Consider the following 23,918-nt stretch of genomic DNA (forward strand, 5'->3'; position numbering starts at 1 on the left):
AACGAATGACTTTAGAAGATAAACAGAAGAAGAAGTTATGTGACAAGGCGAGTAATAAGAGCCGCATTTACATCGGTAAAGCTTTCCGGCTTTGGAAAGATATCCGAGGGGCAACAGGCTTGGAGACGGACGCGCAGTTTGCATGGTTTCTGCTCCAAAGGTGGGTCCCACCAATTTAGACTGGGAAGACTGTGAGAACATGAAATATCCACAGTCCAAGCAACTCACTCCTCCTCCTCGTCTGCAGAGAGCCAGGTCAGTGCTGGATTCTGACGCTCCTCTACTCCAGGTTTTACGGTACGGGTACTTGGAGAGGCCAAAAAGGGACGAATGACGACCCTTATTTCAGCAATAAGTCGTCATTTGATATAACACGTTTAAAACAACATCGTGTTTCACATTAAATGCGATCCACATATAATAATAATACGTTAATAATAATCTTTATTTATACAGCACTTGGCAACACAGTTACAAGGTGAAACAATAGGAAACAGTTAAAAAGCAAGAAACATTTACACAGCAATAGAGCGCAAACATTTAAATAAAAGTTACACCTGAGAAAATAGTAAAAAAGAAAAAGTAAAACATAAAATCTTTAAAAATATCCAATAAGATCAGAATTAGGAGAAAGCACAGCGACATACTATATATACTATATATGCCTTAGCATAGTTTTTTGATGTTTTTTAATTATTGATAACAATTAATAACTCACCCCTGGGGAGTGAGGGTTCTAGACTTACCAGGACGATACCATTAATGTCTGTATTGACTTTGGTGACCCTACGTTTCACAAGGGTGGAGTTATTAATAATTATGATTAAATGTTCAGATGTGGACCAGAGTGACAGACATTTTTTATTGGTCAATAGAAATTTTTAAACTTTAAAATCAGAACCAAAAAGCCCAACAGTAGGAAATTAAAGTAAGATTTTTCATCTAAATCAGTTTTTCTAATATACTCAAGCATGAATCCATGGGAGGCACCTGTACCCTCTATTATTAATTCCAGACTGCCACCTGTTGGACAAACACAGATCATCTCAAATTCTCTACATCTGTTATTACTAATGATTATATCTATTATTTTACAGTTATGAAAGAACATTATCGAGTCTTGGAAATGAATCCGCCCCTGAAAGGTAATAAGTCATATCTTTGCCTTGTTTTTAACACATCACTTGCACTGACTAAGTATAGCCATTGACATTGTTTTGGCCATATATATATATAATATTTAACTATAAAACGTCACTCACACATTCCCTCTAGTATGTTTCAACTAGGCTCAGGGCCCCCTGACCACGACAGATAACTTAATGAATCATAAAACATACATTTGCCTTTGCTTAATCTAAAGCAAGGAGAGACAGGACGCATGGGAAGGATGAAGGTCAGAAGGACAGATGTCCCCACTGTAATGTCATTTTCAGTGTTGTGGAGATGGGGGTCACCATTGACGAGGATGAATGTACCATTCAAGAGAGCAGCATGTCATTTTACACAATATTATATTGCAGGTTAATTTGTGCTCGTGTGTTTCATTTGATTCTATCATCATATGTTGTTTTTTTTAGATCTGACTTGGATAATCGTGTCGAAAACATCACAGAAACGACTGAACAGAGAGCAGCAGGAGCAGATGACGATGAGGACGTCTACGTTCCACTAATTCATACTCAGAGGTACCTGAACGATGCCCGAAAACCTGCAGCAAGACCAAAATAAAACTCTCTAAATGGAAAAAGTGCTAAGAGTGAAAACAGCTGATTCATTAGTTACTGAACAGAAGCTTGGTATTTTCTTAATTATAAGCAGTGGCAAAAAAGATAATGAGTAAGCATAATAAATATATTATTTATTTGAGTCACTATAGCTATACAGGGGACTGCACGCTGGAGCAGCAGTTAGCAGTATTGCCTCATAGCAAGAAAGTTCTTTGTTTTCGAATCCCTGTGTGTCGAGTTTACATGTTTGCTCCTTCTGTGGGGGCTTCGTCCCACATTGGGTTTAGCCCCTGTGTGTGGGCTCTGTGATATGCTGGCGACATGTCCAGGATTTACCCTTCCTCTCGTCCAATGTCAGCTGGGATGGGCTCCATCTCCCCTGTGGTAGGGCTAATGGATGGATAGCTACACATCTGCTGCACATCCTCAAAATCACAGATGATGTGCTGAACCTCTTTTCCTTTATGCCTTCTTTACTTATCTTACACATGAGGATTACTTATACGTTTGTAAGATATATAGTATAAAAATGTTGACAACTAGAAAGATATCCATGAAGATTTGTCTCTTTTATTGTGTCACACGTTGCTTTTTTCTGTTGCAGCTCCACAACATCTGAGCTGTTACTGGATTGTGAAGAGGAGGAGCTGGAGCCGTGCCAGAAACCAACTTCACAAGTTCACTCGAAAGATGAGGATGATGTCGGAGAGTTGAGTATGTGACGACATTTTCTTACGTGTTGGTGTTAACAAATAACTGTTGAGTCAAAACATGTCATCATATGTGCAGTTTAGAATGGTTTGGTCAAATAGAACTAGGTATGAAGAATAAATTGATATTTGAATGTTGTTTTAAACAGAGGAGGTATTAATTAAAGGAGTTGAGTTGGACTACAATACTTACAAATGCTCAAATGTTATTCTCCAAATATTAACTTGTATCATATTCTGTCTTTTTGTTTGTTGTTACAGAGAATGAACAGTCAGATTGTAGTCTGGAGCCTTTGTCACATCTTCAGAGAAATCAAGTGAATTCACCACCTACGTTGAAAACAGCTGAACCTGTTGTCTTCAACTACCAAGTAATGATCTTAGCAGAATTATTTTATGTATTTATTTGTAATGGGTTAGCTGGATAACTTATAGCTTGCTGTTTAATTTATAAAATGTTTTTCACGTGGATACTGGTCTTGTATTTTAAGATACTGTATGGATTCTCTTTCTATTTCCCAGGGATTCATCGTGGTTCTCTCAGAACACTGTATCCTCCCAGGAATTCATTTGAAATAGCACCAGGTAAAATTGAGGACAGCTTTGAGGAGACTTTTCCTTAATTATTTTCAGTTATTCATGACATTTCAATGGGGCCTTTATTTTTTGGGGGGTGATTTTGATATCTTTTTGTTACTGTTTATTATCATAATTATCATTGTTTTACATATGAGTTGGTCTGTTTTCCAGATGATCATCAGCAGCTTTTCCATAAAGTGACTACAGCCACAGAAACACCTTGGTCCCAAATCAGCAATAACCCTGGGTCTTTATCCAGAGTCCAGGATGCTACAGAATCTACAACATCGTCTAACCAGCTGCAGACAGACCGGTCCAGCTGCCAGACTCCCTCTCTATCCTGTCCTCTGCCTTGCTTTGTCGTATTGAACTTGAATCAACAGAATGTCAAACTCATGTCTCGTCTTTATCGAGACACAGAATGTTAAGTTATCTGCATGTTGAAGTTTGTGTGCAGACCATTGTCAGACCAAAATGTCAAAACCTATTCATATTCAAATGCATGTTATTAGTTCATAGTCTCTCTATAATGCACTAATGTTTACAGGGATTGAGAAGAGGAATCTGATACAAAGATAAACGACTTGCTGTTAAGGAGTGGTGTTTACAGCCATGGTGTTTACTCACCATGGCTGTTTTATAAACGTTGGTCTAAATCTGTGATTCTCTTATGCTGCCTCTTTAGAAGCCTCCAGTCCCATCCAAACTGTTTGCACTTAAATCAAGCAGCCATATTAAACAGTCATGTAGACAAGAATGTATAAAATGGTATCACATGGAAATGCTACCTCAAATGTAAACTTGCGTAAAGGCACTGAGACAGTAGTTTTATCCCACCTCTGCCAGTGCACCTTCACTCAGCAACTATTTCCCTCTTTTTGCTTTGCGAGTGGTATTCTTTGATTTACAGCCAGACTCCAGACTCTTCATGATCTCCAGGGACTCCCCACGTTTATTCAGTTCAGGACTGCACCACCAGGGAGGAAAGGACCTGGGACCTGCTGGGTGCCATAAAGAGGCAGACTCTACCTCACACATGTGAGGTAAGATTTTTTTTCTGTTCACTTGCTTTACTGTGTATCACTTGTTTTTACTTTTACTTTCCTGTGTGTTGTGCAATTGTAACATATTCTCCCTGTGGGCATGATTAAAGTTTTTACTGATTCTGATTCAAAAGTTGTTGTAATTGAATGAATTAATGTAGTTGTTTTACAGTGAGCGTTTTAAGTATTGTACTTTTTGGAAATAAGCTAAATCAAAATCATACGTGAGATTTTACTTTTAATTTATTGAACCTAAACAGACAGCACTTTACAAAATGAGGCATCTGCATGGTTAAATTTAAGTCTTTAGAATGAAAGTATAATAAAAGAGTAAAGAAAGGAAAGGAAGGGAGGGGAGAAAAACTGACAGGAAAAGAAACGGAGGAGAGGATATGACAAGAAAAGAAAGGAAAGGAGGGGTAGGAAACAGGGGGACAAGAGGAGAGGAGAGGACAAGAAAGGAAAGGAAAGGAAATGAAACAAGGGTAGGAGGAGAGGAAAAGAAAGAAAATGGGGAGAGGAAAGTAAAGGAAACAACAAGAGAGGAGAGGATAGGAAAAGAAAGGAAAGGAAAGGAGAAAGTAAATGGAAGGAGGGAGAGGAAAGGAAAGGAAAAGAAACAAAAAGAGAGGAGACTGTGAACAGAGATGTGGCTGCAGAGAAGTGTGGCGCCCTCTCCAGTAGCCAGGTGGCGGTAATGCGCCATAAACACCAGCTGTCACCCAGCATTAAATAAAAATGAAGAAGAAGCACATGGAGAAGAAGAAGAAGAAGAAGACAGACGCAGCGAGGTCCTGTGTGATTGGTGCGAGCGGAGTGTTTCCGCCGCCTCGGGCCATCTGAAAGACTTCTCCCCCTCTCCCCGTGTGAAATAGTCCCGCACTGTCTGAACTCTGTCGTCCTGTGGAAAAGGACTTAGCCGAAGTTCGGTTGTCTCGACCCGGCTGCGGAGCTGTGTGTGAGAGGGGAGGCAGCCGGAGCTCCCACAGTCTTTGTCCCAGCATCCACCGCTCAGGTAATACCATCATTAGCCTCGCTAATGTCATGGCGCGGTGATCGATAACCGATACCCCTGATAGCGTGACACTTTGAATCGGGGATTGACAAAAATATATCGAAGTCTTGAAGCATCAAATTATTTGTAATCCCACCTCAGACTACAGCAGCTCAGCCACGGACGCTAGCTGGTTAGCATTAGCTACCGCTGCTGTAGAGGGGGTCCGGCCAGCTAATAACAAAACAGCGCTGAGCTAACCCATGCTAACGTTAGCCAGTGGGGATCAGGGGAGCGTTGCTAGCAGATTTCTCTTCATCGCACTGATTGAATTGTGAGTAGTTGTAGGATTTAGTTGTACATGGAACAATATTAGCACACACGCCAAAATTGGATCTTAACCAAGACATCATGTTTTCAACCCCACGTCATTTTAGCAAAGTGTTCTTCATGTAACACCTCGGGCCCCTGTTTATTCTGTCCTACACATCTGCATCAGCAGTCTCCTATGGCAACCAATAGTGTCGCCATCTTAAAATGTGATTTATACCATTCATGTTCAAGTTATAAACAGCCACCGTAAATACTGGGGCCCCAGTCCCACTGCCACAGTTGTATGCACGGTTGTAATGGTTGCACATGCACTGGTTCCCACAGATTGTTATTATCACCACTCTTTGCAGTTCTTTCCCCCCCACAGAGCATTTTACTTATGCCCCCTGATCTGGATCCGCATCCAAATTGTATGGTTCTTCCTTGGGTCATGCCCCAACTCCTCCACAATATGTCTTGGAAATGGGGTGATTGGGAATTTTGCGTGATCCTGCTAATAAAAAAAACAAACGCAGTCGAAAACACGTCCTTGGCGAAAGTAATAGAATTTAAATCAGCCATCATCGATTTTTTTTTTACTAGTGTTTTTGTTTTCGCTCCCATCTTTTTGAGCCCCAGCCTTGATGTTAAGCTGAACAATTCATCCTCAACTTCAGTGTATCAAAATATATTAGTCTGTGTTGTAATCACGTTTTTAAGCTACTGATCTTTAAAGCAGCCGGTCTTTAAGCTTTTAGTTTTAGCATATTTCTCTTCACTGCTTTGCAATAGTAGTAGTTTTAAAGTGTAATGTTAATTAAAGTCTGCAGTTTCTTGTATCAAGTTGACTAATAGTGTTTTTCTGTTGCAGCTCCACAATGTCTGAACTTTTTATGGAGTGTGTCGAGGAGGAGCTGGAGCCGTGGCAGAAACAAGCTCCTGAAGTTCACATGATCGAGGATGATGATGATGAACCCATCTTCGTCGGAGTGCTCTGTATGTTCTAGCACATTTTTTATACATTAATGTGAAGAATTTTAACACCTACTTTTGTTGATGTTGAAGCCCCAAAGGCACAAATGATTGCTATTATTATTATAATTGGATTAAGTGCTTATTTTGGTCCATTTCATTGTTCTTACAGCTAACAACCAGAAGAACAGTGTGCCGCCGCCCCAACCTCCTCAGACGAACAGTGCAGGAATACAAGAAATAAAGCGTCCTGATCCTCAGCCTTCCATTAGCTCCTCACAAATAATGGTGCCACTGAATATCACTGGAAATACAGTGACTACTGCAACACCCACTATGACAACTGTCACGCCGCAACCTGTCATTGTAAATAACCAGGTATCATGCCATTAATATTCCAAATATTTAGCAAAGAGCAACTGTCAGTTGACTGCAATCTTGTTTTCTATGGAGTGAAGAGCTTTTCATGTTAATTAATGTGCTTGATGCATGATGAAGTATTACTTTGTTAAATTATGGATTTAACCTTTTTCCAGGGCTTTATTGTCACTTCTCCGCAATTAGTGAACAACCCTGGATTTATTGCCTCTCTTGGTCGGCAGTATCCCCCTGGGACTTCATTTGCAATCGTAGCAGGTAAACCTGAGTGTTATAGTATAATATAAGTGAAGTTTAGTATGAAGTTAATACTTTTAATGTTTTCATGTCAAATTGGTCTTGAGAATTTGTATTCTCTGTTTCCAGCTGGTCAGCAGCAGATCTTTCAGCAGGTCAGTCAAGGCACAATCATACCCAGTGCTGTCCATAGGCCTCAGGTGCAACAAATCAGCAACAACATTGTGACGTTGTCTAATGTCCAGAGTCCCACTGTGTACTCAACACAACCAAATCAACTGAAACCCAACCAGCAGATCTCTCTTCAGGCCTTCTCTGTGCCTACAAAGGCCAATAGCTTCAACACAGGTACATTTTTCATTCCTCTTCTACACCAATATTAGTGGGTGTACACCCGGGGGTCCTGTTTCCATCACTGCCGATCAGAGCCAACTAAACACCTGTCTACTGACTCATTACACCTGGGAGTGGATGCAGATTGAACCTATTCCCATTGCAGACTAAAGCCACATGTTAGTGTTTATTTTGACCAGTGGACAAGGGGCTTTAGATTTACTTAAACATATTCTCATCTCAATGTGCTGGCAGTGATTAAAATGTTAATGCTCTTTGATTTCACACAGATCAAACACCAGTCAAACGTGGATTGATACTGCAGCAAACTGACAGTGTAGAAAAAAAAGCAAAGCTCAATTTGGGTAAGTGACCATTAGCAGACACTGTTTTGTCATCTCATCACTGTAAACAAACCCTAAACCTAATCTGCGGTCCACTCATATTTGTATCTTATTATTTGTCACATCTAACAGATGTATCAGGCACACTGGAAAACGGCATCAAGACAAAGTGCCCCAAGTGTCAAGAAGAATTCACAATGCCAGAAGCTTTGAAATTTCATATGAGGGTGAGTCAAACCTTTGTTGACATTAGTCCCTTATTGGAAACGTTAAAGTAGCATAAAAGAGATTTTCAAATAGAAAATAAAAATGTGCTCCTAGTCATCAACAGATTTGGAGGAAAATGCTCTAAACCTCTAAATGCCTCTTAATTTCAGAGTTGCTGTACAAAGGTTGAAAGTGCAGCTCAATCAGCCATGAGTGCAAACAAGCGCATCATGCTGGTCTCTGAGTTCTATTACGGCCACTTTGAGGGAGATGGGAACAATATGGAGGTGCAGAGGACCAACAGCACTTTCAAGTGCCAGAGCTGTTTGAAAATTCTCAAGAACAATATCAGGTAAGATTGTGTTTATTTTTTTCGGACCCTCAGTAAAATAACAGTTTAATTATTAATTTCATCCATTTGTTATGGTTTTCTTTGTTAAATCAACCCGCTGACACACAGCAAGGATACAGTGCAGCTCTGAATGTTTTGTTTTGTAGAAACATTTTCATTCATTTGGAGTTTAATATTCACTCTTCTTCCAGCGCTCTCTCACTTTAAGGGAAATATCTGTTTCTTTAGCTGCTAAATGCTTCCCTCTGTTCACCAGCTTGTCTCTAACGGTGTCTGTCTTGAAGTTGGTGTCTGCACCAGGTTGTGTGTTTTTAACCTTAGAGCCTTTTCTCTTTAAACAGCTTCCTGCTGTAAATGTTAGCAATTAGAGCGGTGAGAGTGAACCTAAATGAGGAGTTGCCACGGGGCAGCTGAACATTTAGGGTGAAAACTTGCAAGAAAGCCCTTTTAAAGCCAAGATAAGCAACAGATTTAGTTACACATTACGCTTAATGAGCAACAAACCCGATCAAATTGATTAAAACCTGCATGTGTTGTTTTTAAATCAATTGTTGCAAGTAAATTTGAGGAAACCCTAAACGTTTTCACACCAGAAAATCTGAGCCAAGGTTCATGTCTCTTACATTGTTTACATTTGATCCGGTCAGTTTGGCTGTGTCTAGACCTGACATTGATTGGTTCGTTGATGGGCAACATCGGTGTTTGTTTGTTGCATATGCTAACTTTTCTTGAATAAAGTAGTGTTTCCGTTGGACTGGAGAAAGTGAATGAACCAGTTCACTTCCTGAATTTCGTTGCCACTGTAATATCACTACGGTATTACTACCAGAAACATTAACATCATCGTCGCTTCTTTTTCTTTTGTTTAATGCTGTCTCAGCTTCCTGCAATAGGTCCAAACATTTGAACTATCCCCCAAAAAATGTTTTCATGCTGCTAACGATCAGAGCCATCGTTCGTTTGAGATGGACCAAGACCGTCTCTTCTGGTCAATCTAAATTTCTTTTTGTTGGTCTGGATCGAGGCATCTTCCACACCTGTTATTTTGGTTCAAGCTAAACTGAAAAGTCAGAGGTTCTGGACCAAACGATGTAGGTGTGAAAGTTCCCTGAGTCTCAGATGAAAAACCGTCCACATCTTATGATTAATATTCTCTCAAGTAGCAGATTGGGACTTGAAGCACCGGCAAAGATATCTGTCCGGTGCCAGTACAGAAGCACTGGACATCTTCTTTGTCTCTCACTGCAGTTTTCTTCTCAGATGGATGACAGTATCGGAGCATTTTCCCTCTTGGGTTTAAAGATGAAAAATGAGTGCTGGTTTAGTTGGTGGAAGAACTGCTCCCTTGATTAAATAACTTTGCTTCAGAACACAGCGGAAAAAAAGCTTCTGTAAGCTGCTTTTAATGGGGAAACACATTTGTACTGCAACTGCACTCTGACAGTCGAGGTCATAGTTCGTCCACATAAAAATTTCTATTAGGGGAGCTGAGGTAGCAGAACGTACAGGCTGAAAAATGAGCCGTGCCTCGCCAGGGCAGCCGTGGCAGAAAGCTGTGGAGCTGCTGCCGCGGAGCACTACATCATTAGGCAAAACAAGGATCTGTGTGTAATTGGTGATATTATAACGGCCATTATACATGCTTAGAGAGTGAGGTGTAAGGAGATTACTTCATTTATCTTTAAACCCTTTGGGACCTGGACCATAACTGCTACAAAATACACAGTCCATTAATATTACATTTTTCCCCCACTGCTTGACATTTGTTTTGTTTTAACGTGTCAAATTTCCTGAATATGTAGATTATGAGGCCACAGATATATTTTTTTGGTATAAATTTAATCAAACTTGAGCCCAGTGTTTGCTGACAAATTTGCATGCGCACACAAATTCATAAATATAAGTGACCTTTTCATTATTTACCTCAGATAATCTAAATTCCTCTTTGAATTTCTTTCATTAAAGTTTTTGTAACAAAAAGCCCATCGCGGGTTTGGCATCTTCAAATTGATTGTTTTGTTTCACCAGTCGTCCATAACCCAACAATTTGGAAGTGGTTGTCATATTGTCTAAGACCTAGAAAATCTGCAAATCCTGGAAAAAAAACTATTTTCTTGTTAACGTTTTGTACATCATCATGTTTAAAGACATATCCTCTAGATATTAATAAATCTTGCTCATCAGATTTTCAGGTGACATTTTCCTATGTCTGTTTTATCCGACTAAAACAAACTGTCCAAAAATGATAAATGACAGTTGTGAAGTTTTCCGACAGAGACGAGGTTGTCCAGTTACTTATCAGTACCTTTGTAATATAGGGTTGTGTGACGTTTCCTTGCTGTGTGTGTGTACACGTTGTTGTGCAGGTTCATGAACCATATGAAACATCACCTGGAGCTGGAGAAGCAGAACAGTGAGAGCTGGGAAAGCTACACGACCTGCCAGCACTGCTACCGACAGTATATGACTCCGTTCCAGCTGCAGTGCCACATCGAGAGCGCTCACAGCTCGATGGAATCCTCAAGTAAAACATATGATCATCACAGCTCCACGTACACACGTGACAGTTTGGTCAGACACTCAGTGTTCATGTGTGACTTTTCTTCTTTCCTTTTTCAGCCATTTGCAAAATATGTGAGCTGGCGTTTGAGTCTGAGCAGGTGCTCCTGGAACACATGAAGGACAACCACAAGCCCGGGGAAATGCCTTATGTCTGCCAGGTCTGCTGCTTGTTACCGAGAGGTGGTTTGGTTTAACGTTTTGAAGTAAACATTTTCGGATTCCTGACATTCTCATTCGTTGTTTCCTCAGGTGTGCAATTACAGGTCGTCTTTCTTCTCTGATGTGGAGACACATTTCCGAACCGTCCACGAAAACACTAAAGACCTGCTCTGTCCCTTCTGTCTCCGAGTTCTCAAAACGAGTCATATGTACATGCAACACTACATGAAACATCAGGTACGATGCTGCTTTTCATCCAGTCTGTGGTAAAACCAGTGACACTTTTCTAAAAAGTTTAACTCAGATTCAAGGTCAATATGTTTATTCAACTGATTCTTTAAATTCTTAGAGCCGTAATTGGTCTGTTTGCAAGAGTTTGAATTTGCTTTTTATTTGCTCTTTAAGCTCCATCTCCCAGCACCTTACTTACAGGAGCAGTAAATATGGTAGATCTGAAGTCAATCAAAATTAATTGCTCTTAGAAATTAAGGTCGCTCTTTTTTGCTCTCTTTACACTTTTTCTGTGAATCAAGAGTGGTTTTCAGACTCGTAAAAATTGCAGGACAATTGGCTGTAATCACTTTGCTTATTATTCTCATTTTTGTTTTCCTGTTTTTTATTTTTTTGTTTTCCAGAAAAAAGGGATCCATCGCTGTGGAAAATGCAGACTGAACTTCCTCACCTACAAGGAGAAATTAGAGCACAGGACTCACTTCCACAAGACTTTCAGAAAACCTAAAGCCCTGGAGGGTCTTCCTCCGGGTACAAAGGTCTGACATAACTGGATCAACACACCATTTATTTCAGACCCTCATGTTTTAACCTTTAACCTGATTATAACACATTTTCTCTAATTCAGTGTCATTACATCTTGTGTTTTCCTTCCAGGTGACCATTCGAGCCTCCGTTTCAGGAAAGACGCCTCTAGCGCCCACCTCCCCTGAGCGATCTGCCGTTACCGTCACTCCAGGAATAATGTGCGTCACTTCGCCCACCAGCCCTCCAGTCAGTGTATCCAAGGCAAAGTCTAACATGGCCGGAGCTGCAAAAGGCAAAGCGACTCAGAGCAAGAAGAAAGAGACTCGACCTTCCAAGCACAACCTGGCCCTCAGGAATCTCAGGTCAGAGACTCTACAGCAACATCTCATTTAAAAAAAATGTATTTACCTTCACACATTTCTCTGGTAACACAAACTGGAAATTTATGCAGCGACTAAAAATCAACAAAGCGACAAATCTATGCTATTAGAGGCATTTAGTTTGAAACAAATGAAGGATAATGTTAATGTGTAGGGAGAAGAATGCATGGAATGAGAGCTCAATTTCAAGAAACACAGACTGACATCAATTTCGTGGCTTACTCCTTTAATGCCAGTTAAAAATGTAAGACCCTTTTTAAAAAGTCTGTATTATATGAATTGATTAAATGTTTGTTGTGGAGATAATTTAAATGAACAGAACTGTTTCTTGAGCAGCTCAATAAACTGGTCCGCCGAAAATATATGATCCATGATCCCATCAGCTGATCATGTTTAAATCACTCAGGATCCTTCATCCACTAGTATGGAGCCTCCCCCTCCTGAGGATTTATGACGGCAAAATAATAGATGCTATTAAACCCTAGAAACACACAAAGCAGTCAATTGCTAATTTTTGAGACACACTTCATTAAGCAGGCTAAAAATATTTCGGTGTATTTTAAACAGTGGTATTTCTTAATTAAAAAAGTGTGTAATGTTTGACTAATTAGACAAAACAATCAAAACTAATCTGCTGTTTCAAGCTGATGAGACAAAGAATAATGAGGTGGTTCACAACACTAAGATAACATTAGGAACCTTTCTGCAGACGATCAAAAAAGATAATTGATTACGACACATCCTACCAAACATTTGAGTCATTTGTACACTGCAGTATCTTTAAAGCCTCTACAAGGAATTTTTAACTGGTTATGAAACAATCCCGACCCCTCTTATTGCGCTTTGGTATGTGCGCTCTCAAGTCGTTTTCAGACATGACCTCCGGGTAAAACCTGTTGAATTGGCTCTGGAGTTTACCCAGAGTTTGCCTTTCACACATGCACAACACAGCAGGAGGTTCAGACGCGTTCACAACAGTAACAAATCCTCCGCATTATTAAGGCGAGAGGTGGAGCTGCCGGGTGCAGCAGACAGAGACAGGAAGTGATGTATTAACTCCGCTGTGTTATTAACTCAGCAGCCCAACACCATTGTAATTATCACCACAAACACTTTTCACATCTTTCTCTGTGTCCTCTATGTGTGTGTCACAACTTTTCCACCCGGGGATATTTGTTTTATTTTGTTATCATTTTTGTTAGAAGCGTCATCAGCTCGCTACAGTGGACAGTGGAAACACTACCGCTTTTGTCCACAGATGTGCTAAAATTAATGAAAATGAGGAGCTTTAAATCTCACTTGACCTATGAATGAGAAGTCTAAATTATTAAAAGAAAACCACAACTAACTTTTTGTCCTCATTTCCACTTTCCAGAATTAATCAGGGGACTCACACGTGCATCGAGTGCAACGCACAAGTCGACGACTTGTTTTCTCATTTCCCAATGGTTTCCAATTGTGGTGCGTGTAAATATCGGACAAGTTGCAAAGTTTCAATTGGGAATCACATGATCAGGTGAGTGACAAATCCTATTGAATCTTTATTCTGTGTGATACTTTTATGTCCTCAGTCTTTATCTGACAAATCTTTCCTTTCCTCTCATGAAGGTATCACAGCACCATCACCAAAAACAGATTTTTGAAGAAGGAAAGTAAGAAAAATTCATCCAAACTGAAGTACGTATGAATAATACCTTGCGTTTTGTACAACAAAAAAGTGTTTTCTATTTGAAATTGAGCATGACAGAATATTTCTTTGTTTTTTCCCAGATTAACTATGGTCTGTCTCAACTGCAACCTCCTCATGGATGCATCAGGCGGTGACCTGATGAGCAAACATTTAAATGATCGACCAGATCACATATGCAAAGTCATTCAGGAGAAAGGTAGGTTTCTTTTCTTTTCCTCTAGTTCCAGCTGAATCATGTTCAGTATTTTGTGATGCAAGTGTCTCAAAGGCTGTTTCTTCTTTTTATCCCAGCAGACGTCAAAAACAAAGAGCGAGTGTAAGTAGAAACAGATGCACACGTCACATCTGATCACCATATTATCTGAAATCTAAAATAAATGCTTGACAATGTAGAGGAGCATAAATAGAAACACATTCTTGAAGGTGCACACAATGGATTGAGTGTCACACTTCCATTAAGTTGCACAATATCTATGATATTAATAAACATACTAGAATGGCACTCAGTAGAGAGGATACCTCAGCCAAGGTCCAACAGCCCCCTCATGAAAACACATTTAAATTCACTAGATCCAGATTTTTATTTGGATCTTAACCAAATTTCCCACACACATAAATATCAGTCACCTAAACATGCCTGTTTTCTTTTTTTATCATCAAGATCATGATTTAGGAACATCTCAATGTTTAAGAAAGTGAAAGAAAATTCCTGGATCTGTCTACTGATCTGGAGCCGTTTAAAAAAATTCTTTGGGTCATGTCCCAACCCTCCAAACTGTTTCATGGAATTCAGTAGAGTAGTATTTTCATAAAACACACAAACAAAAACATAACCTCCTTGTTGAAGAGAATAATAGAAAAAAGGAAAATTGAACACCACAATGATGAGTAATGATATTTGCTCAAATTCAAACTTGAGGACATTTTACAGATGGCTCCCTGTGATGAGTAAATGGTTTAAGTAGCCCATGTGTTTAATACTGGTTACCATGTTGTGTGTTAACCTGAAATGTGCTTTTACTAACGCCGCCCTCCTCTTCATGCAGGCAACACGTCATGATGCAGCCAACGAAAGTCGTGTACCTCATGGCGACACCTTCTCCTCCGACACCAAAGGAAACGGACATGAAACTAGAGGAAAAGGTCTCATCTAAAAGTTTTACTGTAGCTGCTGTTGATCAACCAGAGCCAATTTTACCAACAGTTGATCAGGAAAAGGGCTCCACGGGATTAAGTGTCAATGAAGATGTAAAGCCGTCGTCACCGCCGACTTCGTCTCCCTCGACATCAGATGGCGCTTTCGATGCGCCGGTGGGAGATGAGCCAGTGGGTGACTCAGAGAGCGCAGGTGTCGGAGAGCGGCTCCCTGTCTCAGAAGTTGTCCCTGAGCACGAGACTGGGGAACAGCAAACTAAATCCGAATGAAACACAATTACAAACTAATGCACATAACAAACTAGAGTTATGACCTCGAAACGAGCAGTTCATCAGCCACACCTCAGCATTCCTTTTACAAATATACATGCTCAGGCTGCAGGTATTTACTACAACTACAGATTCCTACATTAGGAAAGTCAGTTTCAACCATTGGATAAAATATTAATCTCCTCTGTAAACCTTCCTTTTGCCTAAATAAATGTAGAGTATTTATAAATAAATAAAAACATCCCCTGTAATCTTTTTAGCCCTTGAAAACATCAGAAATCATCATTCTGCATTTTGGGCTATCGTAGACCTCAGTGTCAGCTGCTCATTTGACTTAAATTACATTTGTATTTCTTTAAAAGTCTTATTATCCTTAAGTAAACACCACCTGCTAAAGGATGGTAGGTAGTATGTGGCTCTGCTCCTGATCCCCAGTGTCAGCTTTCAATGCGTTTTACTGAGAAAGATGAAAATACACATTTACCAATGATGTGACAAATCCACCAAATTTCCCTGAAAAACATTCTCAGTATATATTTAAAATCTCTGTGTCGTTCCTTTGAACTACACAAAATAATATTGCTTTTGATGTAGTTTGAGCCCAATTTCTATGGCACACAGTTTTGAGCTGGTAACTGGATTTAAGTTTTAGATTTTTATTCTTTAATCTTTGGTTTTCTATCATTATATAATGTGTAGATTTATTTTGAGATCTAATAAGAAGGCTGTTACGTTTATATTGAATGAGGTATTATCAACAACAAAAACATGCATTGTCACTGAAAATCGTTGTTAAATCATTAAGAGGAAATTCCTGATGTCTGCCAGAAATATTTGTCTACACTTTATCAGGAGTCAAGAGTTAAGGGGTGAACTTAAAAGAGAGTATTCTATGTTGACACACAGAGAGCAACTTTAAGGAATACAGCAGTACATGTGTAGAAAATCTAAACATTAAATTCTATTCCATAAAGAGAAAAATAAAGCAACAAAAAGTGGACGTGGGATGGACAGTAGATTTTATTGTTTGATTTTAAACTGTGTTCAGAGTGCCAGCCTGTAAAACAAATGTATGTTTTCTTGGCTGCAGGTACATCAAGTTGTTCCATGTCCCAGCCTCCTTTTTATTCTGCGTTAAGTGGGGAAAAAAAGTTCCCTGTGGTGCTGGGAATATTTCATACAATGTGGTTGTTTACTTTGTGTGGCTTAAAGTGTTAAGATATTCTTTATGTCATAGGTTTTTCAAACGGGTTTTTACTTGTGCATATAGTATCTTTAGAGCAAGTCTGTAAATGCATTTATGTCTATGAGGGGAATGTAAATGTAACCACCCCTCCTTGAGTCTGTTTTGAATACATTCCTCTAAATGTATATCGTGTTCCCCTTAGGACACATTTTCTTCTGAGATGTATAAACCACTGGGTTTGGATCAGTGTTGTTCTGTTTGTTATGTAAATAAATCTTTAATACAAAGGGTTGGAGTGATTTTCCCCCCCCAGAACATTATTCTATGAAGATGGCCAGATCATTATTAGATTCTTTAAGTCAACAATTCATTTCAGGGACTGTTGGGAACAATGTTTGGTTTCAGATGCGGAAAGTTCGCAATGAATGTGTTCAGCAGCTGCAAGAGTCAGATATTCAGATTTAATTCAGTAAAACAAGATTTCATGGTTCCTTGAGATAAAATCTGTTTATTAGTGTCAATGCTGACACAGCATCACACTTTCTCAGCTTTTTCTCAGCCTTTTTTCTTGAATACTTCAAACTTCCCCATAATAAGGTTGTTTTAACAGCACGAGTAATACCTGGACACAAATATACACACTTTATATATTTACACACACTATAAGATGTAGACTTGAATTAGATTTTTTTTCCCCCAGAGACTTTATTTCCCAAAGCACAAAAAATTACAGAATATATGGATAATTAAGATCAATAAAATAAAATGTGACTCAAATGAAATCAAATATCACCACACAAAAACAAACAAGCTAAATTGATGAATGATAAATGAAATACCTGAATGTTTAAAATAACATTATCCACGGTCACAGAAATAAAAAGATATCAAGTAAATAACATAAATAATAAAGTTAGTAGATAACATTTATAAACAACAATGTACACGCACTTGTTTGTTTCTGATAGGGATAACTGTTTCCGTGTACAAATTGAATTCAATCATAGAAATTACTGTACAATTGATTTGGATTCATTTTGATTTTCCCGGACCTGACGTCATTGTCAACGCTCATTTCTATTGGCTGCTCGTGCTGCGACGCGCTGTTCCCAGGACAACCGCTGAGAAACAACTAGCCCACATCGTGGCAGCGGCAGCTCGCAGAGGCACTTCCGGGGGCAACAGAACCTGCCACTGATTTGTAAAGGCAGTTGCCCTGATATGAGGCAGCTGTCAGTTGCCTTTGTTGCCACACTGTCGGAGAGCAATACCGCTGTTTGTGACTTATTCTGGGAGACTTGGACTGGTTTGTCATTGTTCCGGGGCATGGCTGGTTGAGACGCTGTGTACAGTTATGGGGTCATCTCTTCACATCGGTTTTATTATTTTCTACTTTCTGTGCTCGTATGTACTGTATTTTAATTCGGCCAAATTCCCAAATGAATATGATCTCTACTAAATATTCAGATGTATTGGTTTTCATCTGAATATAAATGTTTTAGGGGTTTAGTTAAACTTTAATAAGATTTATTAGGCATTTTAAGGGTCCGTGCCATGTTAATTATTTGACGTTTGTCTACTGATCATTTATAAGATGTGCCTGTGCTACACTTCAGACTCCTAACATCGACACAGAACAAATAACATAATCATATTTTTTTCAAAGCCAAAGAAATCCGGTCTCCATGGAAAAAGAAGTTGACTAGTCAGCAGATAATGTAGATGAGCACTTGGGCTACCCACACAAGGTTGCCCTAAAGTTTGCATTACCATCTGTACATTCCGGTATTTCCATATACATTTATGTAGCCTATTGTGCATTTCTTTATCTGATTCAATATCTGGTCTTTTTCTGCAGATATGCAAATTAGATAGTTTTTTGAATGTATTGTTAGTTTCCATTTATCTGCTAAATTAGTAGAAATTCACTTAGTCTTAGTCTAGTAGCTTTACATCTCGCGGGAGAGACAATTTCAAGCTGTGTTGGCCTAGAGTGTTTTATATTACGAATACTAAGTCTGTTTGTGTCTGTTAACACTGTTTGTGTCTGTTATTGCAGCTCTGTAGCCCTTTTTTTGTACTTTGGTACAGTTGTAGTCAATAAAATGATACATGAGCAGTGGCATCTCTTTGCATCATTGCTATCATAGAGTTATACATAGACACCAAGATCGTCCATATGGATCTGATAGATGTGGAACTCTTCTTGATTCATTTGGAGCCCAAACCCCCAAGGGCTTACAATGTAGCCAACAGAGGCAGCTGCCTCCAAACAGTGTGGCACATAGGCAGGTGCTTTCTAACAGTGTGGCACATTGGCAGGTGCTTTCAAACAGTGTGGCACATAGGCAGGTGCTTTCTAACAGTGTGGCACATAGGCAGGTGCTTTCTAACAGTGTGGCACATTGGCAGGTCCTTTCAAACAGTGTGGCACATTGGCAGGTGCTTTCAAACAGTGTGGCACATAGGCAGGTGCTTTCTAACAGTGTGGCACATTGGCAGGTGCTTTCAAACAGTGTGGCACATAGGCAGGTGCTTTCAAACAGTGTGGCACATAGGCAGGTGCTTTCTAACAGTGTGGCAACAGAGGCAGCTGCCTCCGAACAGTCTATGGTGGCAACAGAGGCAGCTGCCTTTGAACAGTGTGGGATCAAAGGCAGCTGCCTTTACATATCGGTGTCCGTTTCTGTTGACAACGGAAGTGTCTCTACGAGCAACCGCTGCCACGATCTGAGCTGGTCCTTACTGCTGCAGAGAGTCGAGCAGCGAAACTCCGTTTCATTCATTTAAAGTTGTTTACGAGTGTCAGAGTTGAGAGGATTTTACTTAACGACGGCGGAGTTGAAGGAAAGTCACCGCCAACATGGTAAGTCCTGGCTGGGAAACCGACGTTAGGAGTTAGCTTGTGTGCTACAGACCGAGCGGTTACTGCTCGTGTGTCGTCGCTGATGCTAACACTTGTGTTTTCTCCCCGGGACAGAATCAGTGGGTCAATCGGAGGACCGTGACTAAGCGCCGCGCTCAGGAGCAGCAGAGGCAGGATGACGCCCAGTTTGTGGCCAGAGACAGGCATGTCCTGGCCGGCCTGAGGGAGGAGGAGAGCTGGGAGAGGAGGAGAGAGCTGCGGCAGGAGCAGGAGGAGTCCAGGGAGAGAGAGATGGAGAGCGCTCTGCTCAAGGTGGGCGATCATGACTATGACTGTAATACACGACCCCGAACCCACCAGCACTGACGTTATCAATAAGTGATTTATCGATTGCTCAAATGACAGATGAAAAAAGCTATGTGTTGGTCCTTTGAGCCATTTCAAGCAAAAATGCCCAAACATTCACCTGAACCAGTTTCTCACAGCAATCTGTGTTTTTGACATAACAATGTGAATATGTTAACCAGCGTGGGGGCCTTTTTCAATATTGTCTGATATTTTAGACTGAAAAGTGAATTATTTGTTTAAGTAAACAGATCTTCTTCTAGTAGAGTAGGAAGAAAACACAACAGATATATTTCATAGGTGAAAGTAGCAGGATTTAATAAACTCATTAACATGTGTTTTAAAATTCAATTGGGAAACAAATGTGACACCTACATCTGTTAGTTATTTTTATTATCGGTTGCCAGGGGACTGAGGAGTTTGCCTGCTAGCTGATCAGGACCAAAGATTATTATTTCTGGTTATTTTCTTAGTCTTGTCTCAGCTAAAACCCTTATGATCACTTTTTTGACTCCCTTAATCGAAACATCAACAATCCTCAGCACAAGTGTGGTGTGTAAAATGGAGTACAGTATACGATAGGCTCTTAGAAGGATAACTTTAACATCATCTGTATTCTGTACACATAGAAAAGTTTGTGTGCCAACATGTTGGCTTGTACATACATTTTACAAATCTCAACCGGCACCTTGTCTTCATCCTAACGGTGTGACCCAGATATCTTACTTTGTTCAAATTTAATTTTAGCTTCTGATCCTCCTTGGTCTTAACAATCATGATGACACTCCTCATCACTTTGCACCAGGTCTTTTATTTACTCTACATGCAGAAAAATACCTAATATGTACAATATTACTGAATAACTGAAAGATATGAGGTACAGAGAGTGTGAGAGTAGCTTAAAATCTTGTATTGTGATGAATCAATTAAAGGGGTTATACAAAAAGATTTAACTGGAATATTAAATAGAGTGAACAATGTACGACAGAGATGCAGTATTTACTTTTGACAGTGAATGTTTGTAGTACTGTAGAGTCAGGCTTCTCACTTCATCTTTGTTGAAAAAAAATGTGAGTGAGATTCTTAATCGGGTGAAAAATGGTCCCTTATTGAGGAATGTTGTCGGTAACATGGAGCAATCGTATGTAATTTATCCTCTGTTTTATTGAAAATCACCACAACACAGAAGTGCGCCAGGATTCAAACTTTGAAAAGCCTCGTTTTACATAACACTTTGCTGTATCATTAAGGTGTGAACTGTTACCTAATCAATGCAGATGGTCATAACTGAATTTGACTTGCAGGCAGATGAGGACAGAATAAACAGGGACAAACAACTTGAACAAGAGGAGAGAATGGCTAAAGAGCTGGCTCGCATCAACTTTGAAACACAACGAGATGAGAAAATGAGGCAGCACATCAAAGATAACAGGTGAACACACTCACGTACTGTCGGACATGCAGCAATTGTGCTTTTGTACATCCTTCCTCTGCTGTGGTCTCTGTAAACCCGCCTTTGGACTTCTTTTCAGTCTGGAGCTTCGAGAATTGGAGTCGAAACTGAAGTCTGCGTATATGAACAAGGAGAGAGCTGCACAGATTGCAGAACATGAGGCCATGAGGTGTGAGACCATGGTGAGCACCGTCCCTGTTGATTTCAAGTATTGAGAACTATACTGAAAAGTGTTTAAGGATCCTGTATATATACTGTGTATGTCTTTTTGCTTTCACTAGCGCGAGGAGGCGGACTATTCTCGCAAAATGCGCGGCGAAAGAGAGCGAGCGGCTGTGGAGCAGCAGAGGCTGGAGCAGAAACGCCAAAAGGAGCTGTTCCAATATCAGAAGGAGCTAGAGCAGCAGGTCATGGAGAGGGAGCACAGCCGACAAGAGGCCTACGAGGAGTTCCTTAAAGAGAAGCTCATGGTGGATGAGATCGTCAGGAAGATTTATGAGGAGGATCAGATGTGAGCTCATCATTCATTCTTTAACACAGTCCAACAATTAATTAAGGAGGAGCAAGAACTTGACTTTAATTATTGGATTAGCCTGTTCAGTTAAAGAGAGAAGAGTCATGTTCAGTTGTGTATCTAATATTGAAGATATTTTAATTCACTGGTTCTGCGTGAGTATGCCTTTCAAAAACAGAATCTACAAGCAGCAATTTCTCTCTATAGAAAACATAAAGACTGTGGAAGAATTATGGCTTTACTGTAAACTGTTGTTGTCTTGGTGAAGGGAGAGACAGCTGAAGCTGGAGAAGGTCAGAGCCACCCAGCAGCACATTGAGGAATTCCACAGGCAGCAGGCCGAGTGGAGACGCATAGAGCGAGAGAGGATGGAGGCCGAGAACAGGCGCATCATGGAGTTCATGAACCAGCAGCAGCACATGGAGGAGGACAAAATGGCCAAGATCAGAGAGACGGAGGAAGCCAAAGAGAATCTTCAAAAAATAGTTGAGACAACGTTTTTCAGTCAACAACACATTTCCGTATCGGGTACCAAGTATCACTAACATCACTCCTCTCTCTTCTCTAGCTGACTAAGAGGATCGAAGAGGAGAGTCAGAAGCGTGACGAGATGGAACGAATCCGTGAGGAACTGTGTCTAGAGGAACAAGAGGAAGCGAACAGGCAGAGAGAAGTTGTAAGGATCATTACTGCTGTTATACCAGAGTGTGGATAGTTGACCCAAGCCCGTCAGGACCCGTCATGACCCTACGAGTCGTGCCGGGTTTTTTGTCTGAACCCGGCACGACTCGATATTCGGGTTGGGGTCTAGTTCGGTCACATTGGCCGGACTATCTACTTGATTGTTTACTGCCTGTAATCAGAGAAAACATGAGGTACAGATCAGGTTTGGACACAAAAAACAGAATTCCTGTCAGGTTCGGCTAATTTTCTCTCAGGCTTGTTTGGGTTTGGACAGAAAATTGCTGCCTGGGAAGCACTCTACGTTATATGTCCATGTTCAGCGCAGCTCTAGGCTTTTAGCTTTTGGCTTAATAAATAAATGACTTATCAGCTAGTGTTGTAGCACTATAATAGCTAAGTTGTGATCATACCAAGTTTTACTAGAATTGTTTTGCTTTTACCTAAATGACCCCCCAGTGTCTGCTCTAACAGGAAGAAATGGAGAAAAAAATCAGAGAGAGGCTGACGATGCAGCAGGCCTGCCAGGAGCAACTGGCTTTCAAAGAGATGAAGAAGAGAGCGGAGAAAGAGGAAGAGGAGGCCTTCCGTAAGGCAATGATGGCTAAGTATGCAGAGGACGATCGGATCGAGCAGATGAATGCCCAGAAAAGACGCATGAAGCAACTTGAGCACAAACGCGAGGTGGAGAAAATGATAGAGGGCAAGAGACGACAGCATCTGGCTGATGTGGTACGTCCCAGGCTCTCTGTTTCCATAATCACGTCAATAATAAGGTGGCACTGGTGTAGCTTCACTGTCCGATGTTTTACTGCTCATGCTGAGCGCCTGTTCTTGCTCTGTGTAACTTTGGTGAGTGGGTACGATCTCCTGTGGGAAGTGTGTAGCTGACTGAAAGCTGCAGTCTAAATTGCTTGAATCAGGTCCAGCAAGTTCAGGAGTAATGCTGAACTGTAGATGTTAAAAAGACTAAGAATCTTTCAAAACCCGTGTTTATCTCCAATATATATTGAGGAAAATTTTAGGATATATAGAATTGTGAACAGAGTTTAATGTCGCCATGTGTGGCTCCAGAGGGCGTTGTTGCCTCAGTAAAAGTTACGTTGTGTAACTTTCATGAAAGTAGACTAACAGACATACGAACAGGAAGACAAGATTTATTTGAGCTCCACAAGTGAAACACATAATGTATGATACATGGTTCATCTGTGTCAGCTTCAGATTGTCATGTCCGTTTCAAACAACCTGATTTGATCATAATATGTTCATCACTCTCTTCAAGGAACTGGAGGCCAAAGAAAGAGCGATGGAGCAGGAGAGGGAGGCGCAGCGGAGACAGATTGTTGAAGAAGAGAGAAAGAAACTTCTGAAGCGCCACGCGGTTCAACTGCTCGGATACTTCCCTAAGGTATGAGACAGTGTGTGAATCATCAATCCTTTTACACAGCTTCATATCGTCTGTGCATCGAACGAGTGTCTGATCACCAGTGTATCTTCATTCAGGGTTTGCTCCGTGAGGATGACCTGCAGTACTTTGATGAGGACTTCAGAAATACCTTCAAACCAGTAGCTTCTGAAGACAGCTGGGATGGTGACGCTTAAATGTGTTTCTTTCAGTCTGCCACTAGAGGGCAGTTCAAGGCTACAGTGAATACTGCATTACTTTTAAACCATTAAATCATTTCTAAAAAGACTGAATGTGATCAT

At 40.4% G+C, this 23,918-nt stretch overlaps 2 protein-coding genes across 5 annotated transcripts; both read left to right on the forward strand.

The window, feature by feature from the left end:
- The first annotated feature begins 4,825 nt into the window (after positions 1-4,825).
- Positions 4,826-16,147, forward strand: znf280d (zinc finger protein 280D). Of its 4 annotated transcripts, XM_034581239.1 has the most exons (19): positions 4,826-5,077; positions 6,240-6,364; positions 6,513-6,718; positions 6,877-6,976; positions 7,085-7,110; positions 7,201-7,303; positions 7,579-7,653; positions 7,765-7,859; positions 8,010-8,191; positions 10,558-10,715; positions 10,811-10,911; positions 11,003-11,149; positions 11,548-11,682; positions 11,801-12,033; positions 13,427-13,567; positions 13,660-13,728; positions 13,822-13,937; positions 14,033-14,057; positions 14,788-15,166. In XM_034581239.1, the coding sequence occupies exons 2-19, from the start codon at positions 6,247-6,249 to the stop codon at positions 15,164-15,166; spliced, it is 2,409 nt and encodes an 802-aa protein (XP_034437130.1). In that variant the 5' UTR covers positions 4,826-5,077; positions 6,240-6,246. The 4 variants fall into 4 exon arrangements, with proteins under 4 accessions (XP_034437130.1, XP_034437127.1, XP_034437128.1 ...); XM_034581236.1 differs by having other exon boundaries at positions 7,085-7,303; positions 14,788-16,147; XM_034581237.1 differs by having other exon boundaries at positions 7,085-7,303; positions 14,036-14,057; positions 14,788-16,147.
- A 2,868-nt stretch (positions 16,148-19,015) lies between these two features.
- Positions 19,016-23,896, forward strand: mns1 (meiosis-specific nuclear structural 1). The gene is made up of 10 exons (XM_034572177.1): positions 19,016-19,218; positions 19,333-19,530; positions 20,868-20,995; positions 21,096-21,198; positions 21,298-21,527; positions 21,799-22,015; positions 22,099-22,206; positions 22,686-22,943; positions 23,494-23,619; positions 23,715-23,896. Exons 1-10 carry the CDS (start codon positions 19,216-19,218, stop codon positions 23,811-23,813), a joined length of 1,470 nt encoding a protein of 489 aa, XP_034428068.1. The 5' UTR covers positions 19,016-19,215; the 3' UTR covers positions 23,814-23,896.
- Positions 23,897-23,918: the final 22 nt, after the last annotated feature.

The sequence above is a fragment of the Hippoglossus hippoglossus genome, chromosome 3, assembly GCF_009819705.1.
Source record: "Hippoglossus hippoglossus isolate fHipHip1 chromosome 3, fHipHip1.pri, whole genome shotgun sequence".
NCBI classification, from domain to species: Eukaryota; Metazoa; Chordata; class Actinopteri; order Pleuronectiformes; family Pleuronectidae; genus Hippoglossus; species Hippoglossus hippoglossus.